This window comes from Phyllostomus discolor, chromosome 15 (genome assembly GCF_004126475.2).
Source record: "Phyllostomus discolor isolate MPI-MPIP mPhyDis1 chromosome 15, mPhyDis1.pri.v3, whole genome shotgun sequence".
In the NCBI taxonomy this organism is placed as follows: Eukaryota; Metazoa; Chordata; class Mammalia; order Chiroptera; family Phyllostomidae; genus Phyllostomus; species Phyllostomus discolor.
In genome coordinates, this window is record NC_040917.2 from 26,704,677 (window position 1) to 26,721,295 (window position 16,619).

Consider the following 16,619-nt stretch of genomic DNA (forward strand, 5'->3'; position numbering starts at 1 on the left):
TTTGAGACAGATGATTTTTAATATTTTCTTAAAAAAATACAAAGGAAACAAACTCTTTAGGGCAGTTAAATTCAGGGAGAGAACAAATGGAATTTCAAAGTAAAGGGCAAGTGCCTCGTCATTGGTTTAGGTTGTCACGTCCCCACAGTCCCAGGACCCGTAAAGCAAGAACCTCACTCCACAGCACAGGGAGCCTTGAGTGTGGCTCAGAGATGGGGAGTGCAGGTGCTGGACCAACACAGGGACTTTGGCTGCCCTTTGGTTATTCTGTGCTGGGGTGAGCGTGGTTCACTCTCAAGACAGATGCGGGAACTCGATAGTAGGAAAAGGACAAAACGCACCCAACAGCAGTAACAACCACCCTTAGCAGGAGTGCACCCTTAAAAGGACAGGGCAACACCAGGTAGCTGAGCTTCCACACTGCTGCACCCTACCCCGTCCCAAGATAAATAGCACGGCAATATAACAGCAGCACCACGTCTGATTCAACAAAGGAAGCCCCTCACCCCCTGGAGAACCCCGCTGTGCTGGGCAGGGAGCAGAACGAGTGTGAAACATGGGTACTTCTACTCCGTCCCTGACTCCCCCTCTGCCCACCTGACGCTTGTTCTGTTTTCTCTCGCACAGGCTCCAGGGCCAAGAGGAGCCACACTGCAGTCCAGAAAAACCCAGGGAACCTGAGGACCCTTCAAATAACTGCCCTCCTCTGCCTCCCAGGCGACACGCCATCAAATTCCAGTTACAGCCAAACCTTGGTTCTCAGATGCCTCCCATCCCAGAGTTCAGTTCCTGACCAAGCTGTTCACGGAAAAAACATCTTGGTTGTCACACAGAACTTTGGTTCTCAGCCTGAGAATCCTTTCATGCTGATGTCTGTATGATCAGTCACCTGTGAGATTCAGTTTTCTAACAAATTGCTTCTCGAAGCGATTGCTTCTGGAAGCAATTAGGTTTGAGAACCAGGGTCCCACTGTACTTCACTTACTCCAAACCCAGTTCTGGTACACCAGCCCCACCCACACTGGAGTGTCACACACATGTCTCCCGAGCCCCAAAGCTTTGTCAGGACTCTGCCCTTTGTTTCCCTCCAGGGTGGAACTATGTTGCCACCAGCTGTCTGCAGACTAGAAAAGATACCTTTTCCTGGAAAACAAGGCTTGCATTTTATCAAGCTGACTCAAGTTGGCACCCTTCCCATCCAGGCACAGGCCAGACTCCCCAATGTCTAGTAGGTTGTACTCACCTTCCTTCTCAGCATGCGAGGCACAACGTACAAACCCTCCTGAGCACACGGCGCACTGGAAACCACCAGGAAGTGCTGTCTAGACCAGGAGAGGCCCTGGCCTCTCTCAGCCAGTCAAGAGTGCACCTCGTCCCATGCGTGAGCGTCCGTCCCCCAGCCTACTCGGGGGCAAGTACCAGTGTGAGGGGCAGTGTGTGTCAAATAAGGACAAGCATCACGACATCGGTGCTTGTAATCACCCTGAGTACAGCGGGAAGCAGACATTCTGGGAACCATCTCGATTCTCCCGCCAACTGGCTCCTGGACTGGTCACTCGCTTTGGATGGTTTCCAACAAGGGTCACTTCTCTCGGAGCACACACACACCGGCATCACAGCGCTGGGTCCCCATGGACGTCACCACTTCCCAGCTGTCGATGATGGGGTCGTAGCACTCGATGCTGCTCAGCAGGGAGTTCCCGTCGTAGCTGAGTGGGGAAGAGGCAGAAGGGGCAAGTGAGCGTTCTGTCCCTCTCCTTGCGTGTCCCACTCTGCGGATGCCATGGAGACACCTCCCCTGACCCACGCCCTGCGTCCACCCAGCCATGCGGGTGGGACCACGCTGTCCTATGCATGACGGCTCCAGCCTCGTTTTCAGTCCTCACCCTGCGATCGCATAAAGTCTGCCCCGAAGCACCGTGGCCCCCACGTAGCATCGTGGAGTGGTCATGCAGGTGACAGCCGTCCAGGAATCGGTGCGGATGTTGTATGCTTCAACGGAAGAAAGGTGGGCTGTGCCATCAAATCCCCCCACCACGTAAATGTGGTCATTCAGCAGGGCTACTCCTGCACCTGAGGAAAAAGGTGCAGCAAATTACTAATACTGAAGTGAGGGTCTGAGTTCTGGAAAGAACACAGGGTCACTGGGGGCTGGCTGAATTCCCGGGGGGGCTCAGGCATGCACACGAGAGCCAGACAGGGCTGACATGATCGGTCCAGCACGGGCTATTCCACCTGTAAACCTGGTGGGAGTTGAAATGAGAAAAGAAAACTCAAAATGGTTCTCACTCTCACTCATCAATTCAGACCCTGACCCTCTTTCTTCATTGGTAGAAAAGAAGAAAGTGGAAAAAAGGAGGCAATGAAGGTGGAAGGGGGAGAGGTGCTGTGACTGAGGTTCTGGAGCAGTTTTTACCCACAGAAAGTGACTCAGAACAGCAGCTGCTCTCTGACCTGGAGCCCAGCTCCTCCACCTCAGGAAGCACCTGCAGGTGCGTCAGGCCTGGTGGCACTCATCCATGTAATGGGTGCTGGACACCAAGCCTCCGCCAGATAGGACAGTGTAGACGGGGCCCTGACTGGGTGGTTCAGTTGGATAGAGCACTGTCTGGATACATCGAGGTGGTAGGTTCGATCCCCAGTCGGGGCACATATAGGTATCAACCAATGGATGCGTAAATAAGGGGAACCACAGATCCACGTTTTTTTCTCTCTCCCCCAAAATCAAAATTTTTTTTAAATACTGTAAGAGTTGTTTCTTTTCTAAAATCTTTTTTTTTTTTTAAAGATTTTATTTATTTATTTTTAGGTAGGGAAGGGAGGGAGGGAGAGAGAGAGAGAGAAACATCAATGTGCGGTTGCTGGGGGTTATAGCCTGCAACCCGGGCATGCACCCTGGCTGGGAATCGAACCTGGGACACTTTGGTTCCCAGCCCGCGCTCCATCCACTGAGCTACGCCAGCCAGGGCTCTAAAATCTTTTTTAAATAAAGATTTTATTTATTTTTAGAGAGAAGGGAGGGAGAAAGAGAGAGAGAGAGAGAAACATCAATGTGCGGTTGCTGGGGGTCGTGGCCTGCAACCCAGGTATGTGCCCTGACTGGGAATCGAACCTGCGATACTAAAAAAATTTTTCTTAATGCGAGGGAACAAGGACGTAAAAGTGAATAAAACAAGAAGGCTTCCGCCCTCAAGTGTACACTCGATTTGGAAGTTGAAGCTGTTTTCACTCTCACGATGCTAGAGGAATAGGCAAGGAGAAGAATGGAATCTGACTCATGTTTCACTGGAGTCGAAGTGAGGAAATACAACTCTGATTGGCTCTGTCCTGTGACAGTGCCACCACCGTACAAGCAGACACGTGACAGACAGCCGTACTGTCCTGTCCCTTAGATCTGACGGGCCTTACCAGAGCGCTTGGTGGCCATTGGTGTCACATTAGTCCAGTGTCCTGTATGGGGATCATATTTCTCAACTGAATTTAAGATATTCAAGCCATCATATCCTCCTGAAAGACAAAGTAGAGGACATTCCACAAAAGAGGACAAATCAGATGTCAATTCCCAGCCTGCCTTTCTCCGAGTGTTCCAATGGATTCTTCAACCTCAGCTCTCCCTCAAGAGTTCCAGTAATCCAAAGAAAAACCTGATAGCATCCCACGTTCTGCTTCCATGAAAAGGTAATCCCAGTTTATGGAATAACGGGGATAGACCAGGGTTTTAGTTCAAGGCCATTTATGAACTTAATTCCGGAAAAAAGGGATGCCCAACCCCCACAAAAGCTGCCACCCTTACACCCTCTCCCATCCCTGCCTCCCCGGACTCAGCACCTAGACAATAGATCACTCCGCCGGCTACCACCAGCCCAGCGCCTTCCCGGGCTGTCTGCATATCTCCCAGCATGCTCCACTGGTCAATGTTGGGGTCATAGCGCTCCATACTGGTGTGACGCCTGCTGCCATCAAAGCCTCCAGAGACATAGATCATATCTGCTTAGAACGAACACATCACAGACTGTTAGAGGGGGAGAGGTTTCTGATCACTCTCTTCTCTACCAATTCCCCACAAGTCCTTCAAATGTTTGGGAGCAAAAACAGAGTGTTTCTATGGGGTTAAATCTTGTCAGTAGGGATGAAGGCACAGCGAAGATGTGAAAACGGGTTGGATGGAATCCTCGAAGTCCTCAAAGAGCAGCGCGGTTCACGGAAGTCGAAGAGCCAATTCCCCCCTCGCTGTGCTGCAACCTGATCCACCAAGCTGTTGGCGCTGAAGTGCCCGTGACCACCAGACAGCTTTGATAATACGTGTTTCCAAAGCAAAAGGAACACTGGCCTCACCAGTGCCCCATTTCATGTTCCCGCCAGACGGCCAGGAGGGATGACCCCCAATCCGGCCACGACAGTGGAAGCACTGCCCGCACACCACGCCTACCTCCCAGGGTGGTGGCGCCAGCGAGGCCTCGCCGCACGTTCATCGGGGCGACGGAGTACCAGACCCCGTCCTCATCTGCTGTGTAGTCCAGACACTCCACCGAACTGAGGCGGGAACGGCCATCGTAGCCTCCGATGACATAGATCCGGTCGTGCAGAGACACGGAGGCCACGTAGCGTCGCTTCCGAGTGATGCTCTATGCAGTCAGGAGAGAGGCGGCACAGGGCGCTCGAGTCAGGCAGGCCTCCCGCCCTCTGGCTCTCCTCCCCATTTCTGTCTGAACTCGGCTTCTCCCCTGGCCAGCAGGGGCCCCGCAGGCAGAGGCACAGCCTCGGTCTCCTCCAGCTGCCCGCCAGCTGCAAGAATGTCAAGCCTCCCGCCGTCTGCCTCACTCCAAGGCTTCCCGTTTCCCAGCACCTGACTCCTTTCTCGTCCTCAGGGCCCTGGGCTGCAGACTGAGGTCTGTCCACAAAGTGGAAGGTTTCCCACGCTGTTAATCAAAGGGCCAGGACTCAAGGACCCTAAGAGTCGGGGGGACCGAGGGAATAAGTTCCTCATTTTTTCTCAGACTTATTATTGTTCATTCACCACTGAAACAGAGACATGCCAAGGGAGAGAGACACAAACTTCTGTGCTCAGTGTGACCTAACACCGAGCTCAAGGTAACAGAGCATGGCCAGTGCACATGCTGGGAGTGAGGCAGCTCAGGGAGGCGCTGCCACGGTACCACCTTTCACGGGCCACCGGCATCCCCAGAGTCCAACCTAAATAGTCGATAACGACTTCGTGAGTCCCTGCTGTGTGTATGACCCTGCCGTAATGAACACCGTGCAGTCACCAGGCTTTCTGTTTCAGGGCTGGGCTACTTGTGACCTCGGGCCAGACACGGAGACAAGCGAGCTCCTCCCTCGCAGCAGCTCCCGCCCTCACTCACTGGTAAGAAGCTCCACTCCTGAGTTTTGGGGTCATACTTCTCCACCACGTCGATGGGAGACTGCTGGCTTCCAAAGCCCCCAACCACCAGAAGCACTTCATTGGCTCCTGCGGAGAAAGGTGGGTCACGTCACTGTCCCTGTCACCAGCGAGGGCACCGCCCCACCCTGTGCCGTCCACCCGTGGCAGCTCCTTCCTTCCTCACCCAGAAAGGGGGGGGGACGGGTGGCAGTGTACCCCGTGCTACAGGGCATTCGAAGAAATTCCCAGTTCACAGATTCCAAATACACTGGAACAATACTTGACGACTTATGAAATGCTTCCGAACCCTTTGTCTCATTCAATCCTCCAAACAGTGATGCGAAACGGGGCAGAAAGCTCGGGGCTAACTAAGGTGACTTGTCTAACGCAATGAAAGACTAAAACCAGGTCTGAAACAAGGCCTTTGCACTGTTCGTGGAATGCTGCTTCCAACCACACCGTGCCACCAGGCAGGGGCAGTTTTCTGCCAAGGTGCCAGCTCACCCAGGCGAGCCCTCGTCCTGGGCCCTTGCATCTGACTTCGCAGTTCAGGCCTCAGATGAAACTTCTTTGCTTCGTCGACGAGGTCCCTGCACTGGAGGCTGCAGCGGATGAACGGCTGGAACACACACAGAACAGAGTGGGCCGTGGCCTCCACTGACGTTTCAAGTGTCAGCAGCACGTCTACGACTAAGTTGCACTGATAGTTAGCTTCTTACTATGGAAACCAGTTTCTAAAACCCCGTGATTCCAGGAGGCTGCTGGCAGTGACTGCGCTGCTGGCCTCCAGAAATGATTTAAAGAACCGGGGTGAAGCCGCAGCATTAAGCGGCAGGAGGTCCTCAGGGTTTGGGGTCCCGCGTGTCTCCCGTGACTCACCTCGGCGTCTATGACGTCGGTGATGTACCTGGGCGTCAGCAGGGGCATCCGGACATACTGCAGCAGGCCGGGCAGGGACCCCTCCCGCTCCCTCTTGTTGTGCTTCACCCAGCTGATGACGGCCTCGAAGACCGGCTCCTCGGAGTCCACCTGTCAACGCACGGCGTCACTCGCCCTCGCAGGTCTCGGCCCTGCCCGTTCCTGCGCGAGCCTGGAGCGTGGCTGTGGCTGCTTCTCCCTTCCCGGTCCCCACCCCCGCCACCACGACGTTCCCACTTTCCAGAAACAGCTAGATGCTTGGGAAAACAGTCTTCTCACGCAGAACACACTGAGACCAGGAAAAAGGCTGCGGTCGAGGGAGGGACAATATCTAAGATGGACGGTGCCTGATACGCCCTCAGTCACAAGCTGGTTTTCACTCCGACCTTTCTCCCACTCCTGAACTTTCTGCCTGCTCATTTCTGAAGCCTAAGGGAGTGAGGGAGACTCTGCTGCCCTATTCAAAGCTGGTGCTGGGGTGACCCCCACCCCTAATGTCGTCCAATGATGTCCAGGCCTCTCCCACCCCCCGCCACCACCCCATCACTACACTGCCAGGTGTCAGGCCCTGGGCCACTTGAAGCAATACATGTAATGACCACCCAGATCTAAGCGTACACGTGACAAACCGGATAAGGTGAGACGCCCTGAGAAACTGACACTATTCCCCTGGAGCAGCAGCAGGCATGACGACACCCAGGACCTTCCGAGGACAGCAGCAGAAGCCAGTCCTGTGTCCCTCCCACCAGCCAGAGTGTATCCTGACGGGCACTTTTCCGAGTGTGACAGTGCCTACAGCAAGAAACCGTTCTCTGAACTTTTCCTAAGAACTGAGAATACAGAAAATGTTCCAGAATGTCCACACATTCGACGGCTTCTCCGAACCCCTAGGAAGTGCCAGGCACACAGTGGCGACAAGTCAGACGTGAGCCACGCCTGCCAGTGGGGAGGTCGCGTGCAGCCAGAACACGGGCCCTCCCGTGCTGCCGTGAGGTGCTGCTCGGAAAAGCCCAGGGGCTCCGGAGCAGGAAACCTCGGGAGTCCCTGGGTCCGACTGATGGGTCGGGGAAGGCCTCCCTGCAGAAGCAAGACCAAGTCCGACTCTGACAGGTGAGCAGTGGTCAGCAGCGGGGTGGGGGGTGGTGAGGCCTCCGAGGCTGACCAAGGGGCACAAGCAAAAACTCCAGGGCCGAACTGCCCGGCAGTCACATGCAGCAACTGCACTTACCTCCGTTCAAGTTAGGCTACATGGAAAAGCCAGCCTCTCAGTCCCACTGGCCACACGTCAGGGGGCCACTGAGCTGCACAGCAGACACAGATCCTCCCCCTCCCCCCCAGGATGCTCTGTTCAGCGGTGCTGTCCCGGGGCAAAGCGCTGATCGCTCGGGGCACGAGAGGAGGCTGGTGTGGTAGGTGAGTGGGAGGGGAGGGGGACAGCAGCAGATCAGCCGCACCGGTAAACGAGGGCCAGGCACAGCATCGGAGACTGGGCTTTATCGAAGAGCAGCCAGAGCGGGGGAGGGTTTCCCGCAGGCTGGTGATCTGACCATGTTAAAGTGAGGAGCCACCAATGCCTGGGAATCCACTCGTTTAAAATTCTTTTCCATTGTTACCGGAGAGTGCAAGAGGGGAGAAAGAAAAGGAACTCTTGGCCTTCCCGGAGAACCGAGTTTCTCCCAGCTGGGAGAACAAAACCACTTGGCTGCCGACCGGAGGACAGGCCTGGACAGCCGGAGGCGAAGGCCCCGGGCTCCTCGACACAAACAGCTCTAGCCGGACTTCTCACGAACCTAAGACCCACGCGCCACGAAAACCGTGCAGAGGCGAGGGACAACTCAGAGCTGCCCTGACCGACGTGCCCTTGCTGGGCTCGGCACTGAGCACTGCCGGACGGCCCTGGGGCCCAGGCCCTTCCTCCCCTTCCCTCGCCCCCCGCGGGGCACTCGGACCCAGCTCCTGCTCCCGCACCCCAACCTCATCCCTTCCTCTTTGATCGAACTTGCACCTAGGTTTGCTCTCTTTCTTCCACGCAATGTCCTCCCTCTGAACAGGCTCCTTATTCTCATTTACACTCTCTGTGGAAATCAGTTTTGTTTTTTTGTCGTCTCTACCACCATCCTGTGACTTCTCTGAAAACAAGAGCTGGATCCACAGACCCCAGCACGGTGGCTGCTATGTCGCAGGTGTTCGTGAGAGACATCTCTAAGGTGAACAGGCCACAGAGAAACCCACTTCCCCCAACTTCTGCTTCGTCCAGTCTGCAGAGCAGTGACTCTGAACTGCCGAGACCACACATTCTCTCCAGGAAGGTGGTGAACTCCCTCCCATAAACATGCACATACATCTGACATGTCATTTTCAAGGGCATTTAATGAAGCCTGTGGAGCCAATGTGCACACTCAACTAAGACACCCTGCTGTAGCCCTGGCTGGTGTGGCTCAGTGGACTGAGCGCCAGCTTGTGAACCAAAGGGTCGCCAGTTCAATTCCCAGTCAGGGCACATGCCCAGGTTGTGGGCCACGTCCTCAGTGGGGGGGTGCATGAGATGCAACCACACATCGATGTTTCTCTCCTTCCCCCTCCCTTCCCCTCTGTAAAAATAAATAAATCTCAAAAAAAAAAAAGACCCCTTCTGCAGAAACACAGTTAACTCTACCTTCTTTCCCCAAGGTTTGTCATGGCCTGGTCTGAAGCAGCTGCAGCCCAAAGCCAAGTCTGTACCTGAATTTCATCGCACTTGATCAGCTTCTCCACCTCTCCTTGGCTAAGGAGGATGAATTCTTCGTGCTGCACCACTTCAGGAAAGTGCTTCTGGCTGAACACCTCCGCAGCCTGCATCAGGTCCACGCAGCTGTGGGTTTCGGCGAAGTCCCTGATGCCCAGGCAGTTAGAAGGGTCCAGCTGACTCTCCAAGAACTCGCAGCAGGCCTGCTTCACACCTGGGGCAGACACGAGAGCACACGCCTCAGGGCTCTCGGCCAGACGTGCGAGGTCCCCATGCTCAACCGCAGCATCTTCTCTGCGCGGTTCCAGGGAAACCCCGGCTGAGCACTGGAGCGGCAGGCTCTAGGGCCACACCCCCCGGCTCTGGGCTGGCCGCTACGTGCCCTCCGACAAGGCCTTTGCAATGGCCTCTGCTTCCGCAAGAGGCACTGCTTCCCTGAACACCGTGAGACTGAGCAAAAACACCTACAGTATGCTCGGGAGGCAAGCTATAAAACCAACGATCATTCAGCATATGCACCTAATTGCTATTCCACAGGGAAATTTACCTCACAAGTAACGTAAATGTAACTACTACACTGTACCCCTGACACTAATATAATGCGTGATGTCAACTGTAATTGAAAAATTTAAAAGAAAACTGTACCAGTACGGAAAGTCTTTTCTGTACTAACAGACTCCAGTACAGGAAAAAACAGCAGGCACGAACAACTACCACCCGTCTCCCTGCCTGAGCAGCTCAGGGTGCGACGTGACTGCGTAGCTGGGCGGTGGTGCAGGTGCTCCGCCCGCTGCGGCCACGCGTCCAAGGACGGCACAGACACGTCCCCGGAGGCCGAGAAAGTGGACTGGGCACTGGAAGGGGCTTTTGTGGATCCTGGGGAAACTTTGCACTTTCACTTCACACTTTTTAACTGTGTGTCAATTAAAGGTTTTACTACACACTTCGTATGATTCAAAAGTTAAAGGCACAAAGGGTTTCCCTCGGACAGCCCCTCTGGTCCGCCCAGCGCTCCGCGTGGGCAGCAAAGAGCTCCGGCTTCTCCTTTCCCCCCTGCAGGGCCGCTGGGCGCACACCTGCAGGACTGCACCTGCCCCTGCCCCTCCCTTTCCCGGAGACCAGAGCCGGAGCACGCAGTCTGAAGAGCCGGAGGCTCACGCCGGGAGGGGCCCGTCCACTGCGCTCAGGCCGATCCCTGTGCCACGGACAGCACGCACGGGTGACTGAGGTGACACCCTTCATTCCAAACACCCCGGGGCCACCTTGCGTGGACCAGAGTGACAGCTGTACCTTTCAGCTGCAGCAGACAGGCGGCCGGGAGCAGCTCCTGCACGTTCTCCACCGTCACGTGCACCGTCTCCGTGTACACGAAGTCCAGCAGGATCTCCATGGTGGAGGCCGTCAAACCCTGGATGTCGACGTGAGGTTTCCCCTTCTCTGACAGCTGAGAATTCAGAGGGTGTGAAATAACGGTGGTGAGAATTCCCCAGGATGGAGGCAGAATCTCACGTCCAAGAGCCTGAAGGGATGTCAGTGATGTTAACTGACTACTCGTCCTTTGAAAATTACGCTCTCTCCCGTTGGGTTTGTGTCGAGCAGACACGGCATGTGTGGCTGCTCCAGGGCGGAGGAGCTCTGTGTGGCCCAGGGGGGCACAGCGAGGAGACACTTTCCTGGAATACCAGTTTCACCAGTGAGTGATTTAAAACTCTGCTTTCGTACAAAACAAACACATATCACACAGAACAGAATGCGACACTTCCACGAACATACCACCGAGCTTTTTAGGTAAAAAAAAAAAAATTTAGGAAGATGTTGTGCTTGTCGAGGACCCCCCAGCACCGCCTTCCCCGTCCCTGGACTGCACGTGGTGACAGCAGACAGGGACGCGCAGGTCACCGAAGGGGCCTTCCGCTGTGACACTGTCTGAACACAGCTGAGCTGTCCGACACGTTTCCATGACCAATGCCGATTTTTAAACAGGACCATAAAACAATCACTGATCAGAACAAAAAGGAGAGAACCCTTTTACAGAAACCCACACACAGGTCTGAGTGCGCGGAAGAGGAGTGAACACAGACGCTTCTCTCAAGCTGAGTGGGAAGGGGCCAGCGGGCCCGGGCCCCTCGCACATCACGCCCGGCCCACCGCCCCTCCCAAGGCCGTCGGGCGGAGGCTGTGGGGGACTGCACAGGACGGGGACCTGCGAGGTCATGGCCCACGAACGTTGAAAACCGGCCTGGCCAGAGGACCTGTCAGGCCCCCACGTTTTCCCACCAGCCGTGGGCTGAGCGCCGGCTCAGAGCGCTACCCGAGACCCCGGCTTTCGAGTCAGGCCTCGAATGGCGAGTCCGCATGCCAGGGCCTGAGAGGCGCCGCAGTGGAAAACTCTGTGCGCTCCAGTCAGGAACGCCAGGATGCAACCCCACCCCTGCCGCTCACAAGCCGCGGGGCTCTCGGCAAGTCGCCAGCTGTCTGCGGCCTTGCTTCCTCGCTGTGAAATGAGGTGGTTGAAAAGGAAACAAAAAAGGAACAAATACGTGAGGTGCTAACACGCAGCCCTCAGGCGAATGGGATGGAGCCATCACCCAGCACAGTCCAGCAGCACCTTCACTGAGTGACAGGGTTAGAGGAAGGAAAACTAGTGGTTAAGGAGAATTTTAGAAAGTGTGCCCTGGCTGGTGCGGCTCAGGAGACGAAGTGCCGGCCCGTGCACCCAAGGGTCGCTGGTTCGACCCCAGGCCGGGCCCCCAGTGCGGGGAGCACGAGAGGCAACCACACACTGATGTTTCTCTCCCTTCTCTCCCCCTTCCTCTCTAAAAATAAATAAATAGAATCTTAAGAAAAAGTGTTACCACTTTCCAGGCATAGGTGTAAGTGCTGTACTCAACACTCGGGCTCGAAAAGAAGCATCCAGACAATTTATTTAAAAATTAAAAACCAGACCTGAGATCTTGAAAACAAGTGTCAGGGCTTTTGAAAACCCTGCTAGGTTCCGGAAACCCCCTCAGAGACCTCGGATGACCCCTACCTGGCCCTGGAACAGGCCCTGGCCTTGCCCCGCAGGCAGCTGACCCCCATCCCTCCTCCCTGCTCCTTATCCCCCTTTGGAGGTGGCCAGTGGCAGGCCTCTGTGGAGGCTCCCGAAAGAAGCACTGGTAAGGGCAGAGTTGCCAGCTTCTTTCTCCAGCCTCCAGCCCCGAAAAGTTTTCCCAACAGCGCCCCCCGCTGGTCAGCGCTCTAAGGGCACCTCATAGTGTCCTCGACGGCCTCACTCTGCACCTGCAGGGTTTCGCTGGCTCCTACAGCAGTCTCTCGTCCTGCGTCCTGAGCGCACTTCCTCTCTGGTCAGGCCAACCTGCTGCTCACCCTCTCTGTTAACTGCTTATCCCCAGAGCCAGCGCCTTTCCAGGTGTGGCCCCACACACCTGCACAGCCCTCGCCAAGTCCTCCTGCTCTTGCTAGGAGTTACTCTAAAACCCGCGTCGCGGAGTGAAGGCTGCCCTGCTTCACCCGCTGTTAAATGGGGTGGGGTGAGGGCTGAACCCCACTCCTCTGTCCTTCCCTCCCCCTGATTTCCCCCTGGATTCACCTTAAAGCATTAAACTCTACAAGGAGAAAAACAGGAAAACATTTAGAAAACAGGTAACACCCAAATCTGATATTGTGTGTGTAACCACATACCAGGCACCGTTCTAAGCACCTTGTACGTAATCTTGTCAATAACTGTCACAGTGACTGAACGTCATTAGGTATCACGGTTATCCCTAATTCGGAGGTGAGGCACCTGAGGTGCGGCAAGTGGCAGACTGTGACCAGAGCCTGCCCATCGGCCACCTTCCCTGGTGCAGGGGCCCCGCAGGCAGGTGCCTCACCTCGCTGGTGAACATGGCGCAGAAGTAGTCACTGCAGGCGGCCAGCACGATCCGGTGGGCGGGGAAGTCCTTCTGCTCCACCCGCAGGGTCACGTCGCACAGGGTGTTGCTCTTCCTCAGCGAGTTCATCGAGTTGAGGATGGACTTGGCGTGCGTGTTCGTCATGATGTCTCTGGGGGCCATCATGCCTCCCATCGAGCAACTCGGAGTAATGGCAAACAGGGCTCTTGGATTCTGGAAACTCAAGAGGAAAAAACGATGAGCACATCTGAATACTTATCTTCTTCTGAAGATTTCACTTACTTACTTATTTATGGAGAGAGGGAAGGGAGAAAGACGGAAACATTGACGTGTGAAACACTGACCGACTGCCTCTTGCTCCAACTGGGGGCCTGGCCTGCAAGCAACCCAGGCGTGCGCCCTAACCGGGCATCGAACCGGCAACCCTCCAGTTCGAGGATGACGCCCAGCCCACTGAGCCACACTGGCTAGTGCACAATGAGCACATTTGAAGGACTGGAGAAACGGACCACTTTTGAGAAGTTTTACAAGTTAAGGAAGCTTCCTCAGAACCACACTCTGAGTAGAGGGCATCCTACTCCTGGCATTACCACCACCGTCCGGCCACTAACTGTCCCAAGGGTGATCTCCCGTCTCGGAGTCCCCAAAGTGCCCTGCCACTGATGCTCCCTGTCATCGATGCACAGGAGCCACCCATGTCCCGCAGACGGTCGCCAGGCTGCTGTCGGAAACAACCAAACAGTGACGGCAACACGGCTTAATGGCTGTGCCGGTATCGCTGACCTGGCTGTTGGCAGGTCAAATGGGCCGATATTTAGAGGGCGGGGCCTCTGCCGTGCATTTTTCTATCCCAGCGGGTGCACAGTAAGCACAGGAAACATATATTAGAAAAGAAAAACTGGGCATTCAACTTACAGCAGTCGAAGCCGGAGTCAGTGAAAATATACTTTTTTCCCAAAGATGCATGCAGAAAATTAATTATGTACCAACGCTCCCAAGTACGCTCACCAAGGGGCACCACCAGGCCTCCCTAGGGGCTTTCACCGATCTGCCTTCCTCCTCTCCTTTACTAGTTGACCTCCATCGACATCAGCAAATCCGTCTTTGCAGAAACCCTCCTATCCCGGAACAAAGAGCCTTACTAGGGCAGGAACGCATCGAAACTCACTACTCATTTTCTGCCACAGCCAGTCACTTGTACACGTCAGTTAATTGAACTCGGAGATAGATTACGTATTAAAAAATCAACGCAAGAAGTACTTTCTCGATTCTTGACAAGCTCTCGTCATACTACTTTTTTTTTCTTCAACAACTTCTGAGGAATGAAATGAGGTTACTAAGAGACTCTATCTTATTTGGAACCCAAAACTTTCTGAAATGCTTCTAAAAAATAATCATGAGCGTCCAGAAGTCACAGCCCTAACGACATCTCGAATCCTCGCGGCTGCCTTCTCGTTACCCGCGACGCCCCTCCAGGGGAATCCGCGTTAGGGAACAGGAGGCGCGTCACCCGAGCGCACGGTGTTTACCAGCTTGGGCGCCGCTGCGGAGGAGGAGGGGGGTCTGAGCAGAGACTCGGGCTGTGCAGCCTTCCCGCGGTCCCGCGGGCTCGGCCTGGGCTGGGCTGCACCCTCGCCGGGCGAGGACAGCAGCACCCCTCCCAGAACTTCCGAGACCACCGGTCCGGTTCCGGACCGGCTCCAACCCAGGGGAGGAAACGGGGGGAGACCCGGACGGCACCCGCCGGCTGAGAGCCCCTCCGGGGTCCCCTAGGAGGGAGGCGACGCGGCGCAGGGCCCGGCCGGCGGACAGGGACAGCACGCCGAGCGCCGCCCTCCCGACGGCTCACCTGCGCCGGCCCGCGGGGTGGGGTCGAGGGGGGCGCGGCCCAGGCGGCTCAGGCCGGGGGAGCCCAGGCGCCGCCGCAGCCGCCCGGACCCGAGGCTCCGGAGCCGTCGCCGCGCTCGTCTCGGCCCGGTCGGCCCCGCGGCCGCGCGACGTGATGACGTTTCAACGCGGGGGGCCGCCCCGCCCTCCCGGGCCTCGTCACGTGACGCCACACCCTCACGTGATCCGCAGGCCCTGGGGGTGGGGCCCAGTGGGTCGGGGTGGGGAAGGCGGGCTGTGGGTGTCCCGGTTCGCGCGCTGTCCCTCGGACGGAGGACGCCGGCGGTTCCCGGGCCGCGGGCCTGAGGGTGGAGATGTCTTCCCCGCCGGGGACTCGGGAACCGGCTGCCCCCGAGAAAAGCCGAGAGGCTTCCCGTTCCCGCAGACACGGCCCATGGTGGCCTTTTGGCGGACGGCCGCGTGGGAGCCCGCGGACCCTGAGCCCCTGGCCTCAGCACGCCGTGCATCACAGGGGACCGGCCAGCACCCGCGGTGCCTGCAAGGTGGGCGCCTGCATCTCCGGCGCGTCCTGAGGTGGCGGCGCCGGGCGCGCACCCTGCGAAGGTGGCTTCTTAACGACTTGGGTGCAGTTAGCTTAGTGGCTCGGAGGGTAGGGGTGGGGGGACGGACGAGGTTCCTTTCCTCCGTGGGGCCTTTGGTGCCTTAGGGTAATAAGACCGTGGCCGAGGGGGTGGCAGCCTCATTTTACACAGTGTTTCCATCTTTCACGTCATCAGTCTGGTCTAAAAGGACTGCTGACGTCGTGGGTGCAGGTTCCGTAGGGGGCAGATTGGAACAATTCACCAGTTAGGCATGCACATGTCCCTTTTCAGCGATGTTGATGAACCCATCCTTCGTAGCTACTCTCGTACAATGACGCATGTGCAGGTCGTTCGTAGGTTGGGTCAAAACGTCAGTGTCCTTGGGTAGGGGACTGTTTCGGCCAAGTGCATCCACCCATCCAATACCAGGAGGTTGTGAACAGTGTGCATAGTTCGCTATTTGTATAAAAAGGCTGGGAAAATAGATTCATATTTGCTTGTGTGTGTATAAAGTACATTGGGAAAGATACGAAATAAAGTGGTAACATGTTTCTTTGGAGAGAGGAACTGGTTGGGTGGGAGACAGGTTTTTTTTCTCCTTTTTGTGCCTTTTGAACTTTTCCGTGAATTAAAATGAATTTGAATAATTTGAAAATGATCCTTGTTTTCTGGATGTGAATGCTAAATCAAAAAAACTTTCAAATGTGAGAAAGAGCTTAATGAAAGAGGCTTTGTTTAGACGGCGACCCACGGCTTTTCCAGGAATAAAAGGTGCAGAAGGTGCCAGCAAGCACGACATCACAGCCAGGGGACTAGCTCAAGCTTGTGTTGTTTTCAGGGGCACGGTCCTAGCATGTTCTGGCTGACCCTGCGTGTTGGTAGCCACTGAAGGGTTCCAGTGAAGGACTTGGCCCCAGAGCTCTGCAGCAGGTCCGTGGAGCGCAGGTTGAATCTCTAAACCAGCCAGGCGGAGTCTGAAGGGCCCCCAGCCTTCTCTGGCCCTTTCCTATTTTCATTTACACATTTCCCCTAATTAAAATCCTCGCACACTTAATTTTGGCATATGCTCCCTGAGGAGCCAACTAAGTGTTCAGTAGTTTCTTTGGATGTTACCCATTTGCCATAGTTTAAGAGTTTTATTAATGTTCCCAAAGTTCTATTTTTTAACTGGAAACGGATGCTTTCTAGGTAGAGGTGTCAGGTAGGAAAGGGGTAGACTCAGATTCCCTGCTCATCCTTGACTCCTCCCCCCGCACTGCCTAGCACAG

At 55.6% G+C, this 16,619-nt stretch overlaps 1 protein-coding gene and 1 long non-coding RNA gene across 3 annotated transcripts; one reads left to right on the forward strand and one right to left on the reverse strand.

Annotated features, from left to right (window-relative positions):
• On the reverse strand, positions 1–14,907 carry KLHL12 (kelch like family member 12). Of its 2 annotated transcripts, none has more exons than XM_028531378.2 (12): positions 14,772–14,907; positions 12,902–13,135; positions 10,317–10,470; positions 9,023–9,240; positions 6,263–6,412; positions 5,888–6,002; positions 5,364–5,470; positions 4,430–4,625; positions 3,829–3,987; positions 3,409–3,507; positions 1,887–2,073; positions 1–1,709 (listed from the first exon to the last, which is right to left on the reverse strand). In XM_028531378.2, the coding sequence occupies exons 2-12, from the start codon at positions 13,094–13,096 to the stop codon at positions 1,583–1,585; spliced, it is 1,707 nt and encodes a 568-aa protein (XP_028387179.1). In that variant the 5' UTR covers positions 13,097–13,135; positions 14,772–14,907; the 3' UTR covers positions 1–1,582. The 2 variants fall into 2 exon arrangements, with proteins under 2 accessions (XP_028387179.1, XP_035872060.1); XM_036016167.1 differs by lacking the exon at positions 14,772–14,907 and adding an exon at positions 14,433–14,762.
• On the forward strand, positions 3,501–5,775 carry LOC118498314. Its single transcript, XR_004900833.1, has 2 exons — positions 3,501–3,678; positions 5,285–5,775. It is a non-coding gene; the product is annotated as an uncharacterized LOC118498314 (long non-coding RNA).
• Positions 14,908–16,619: the final 1,712 nt, after the last annotated feature.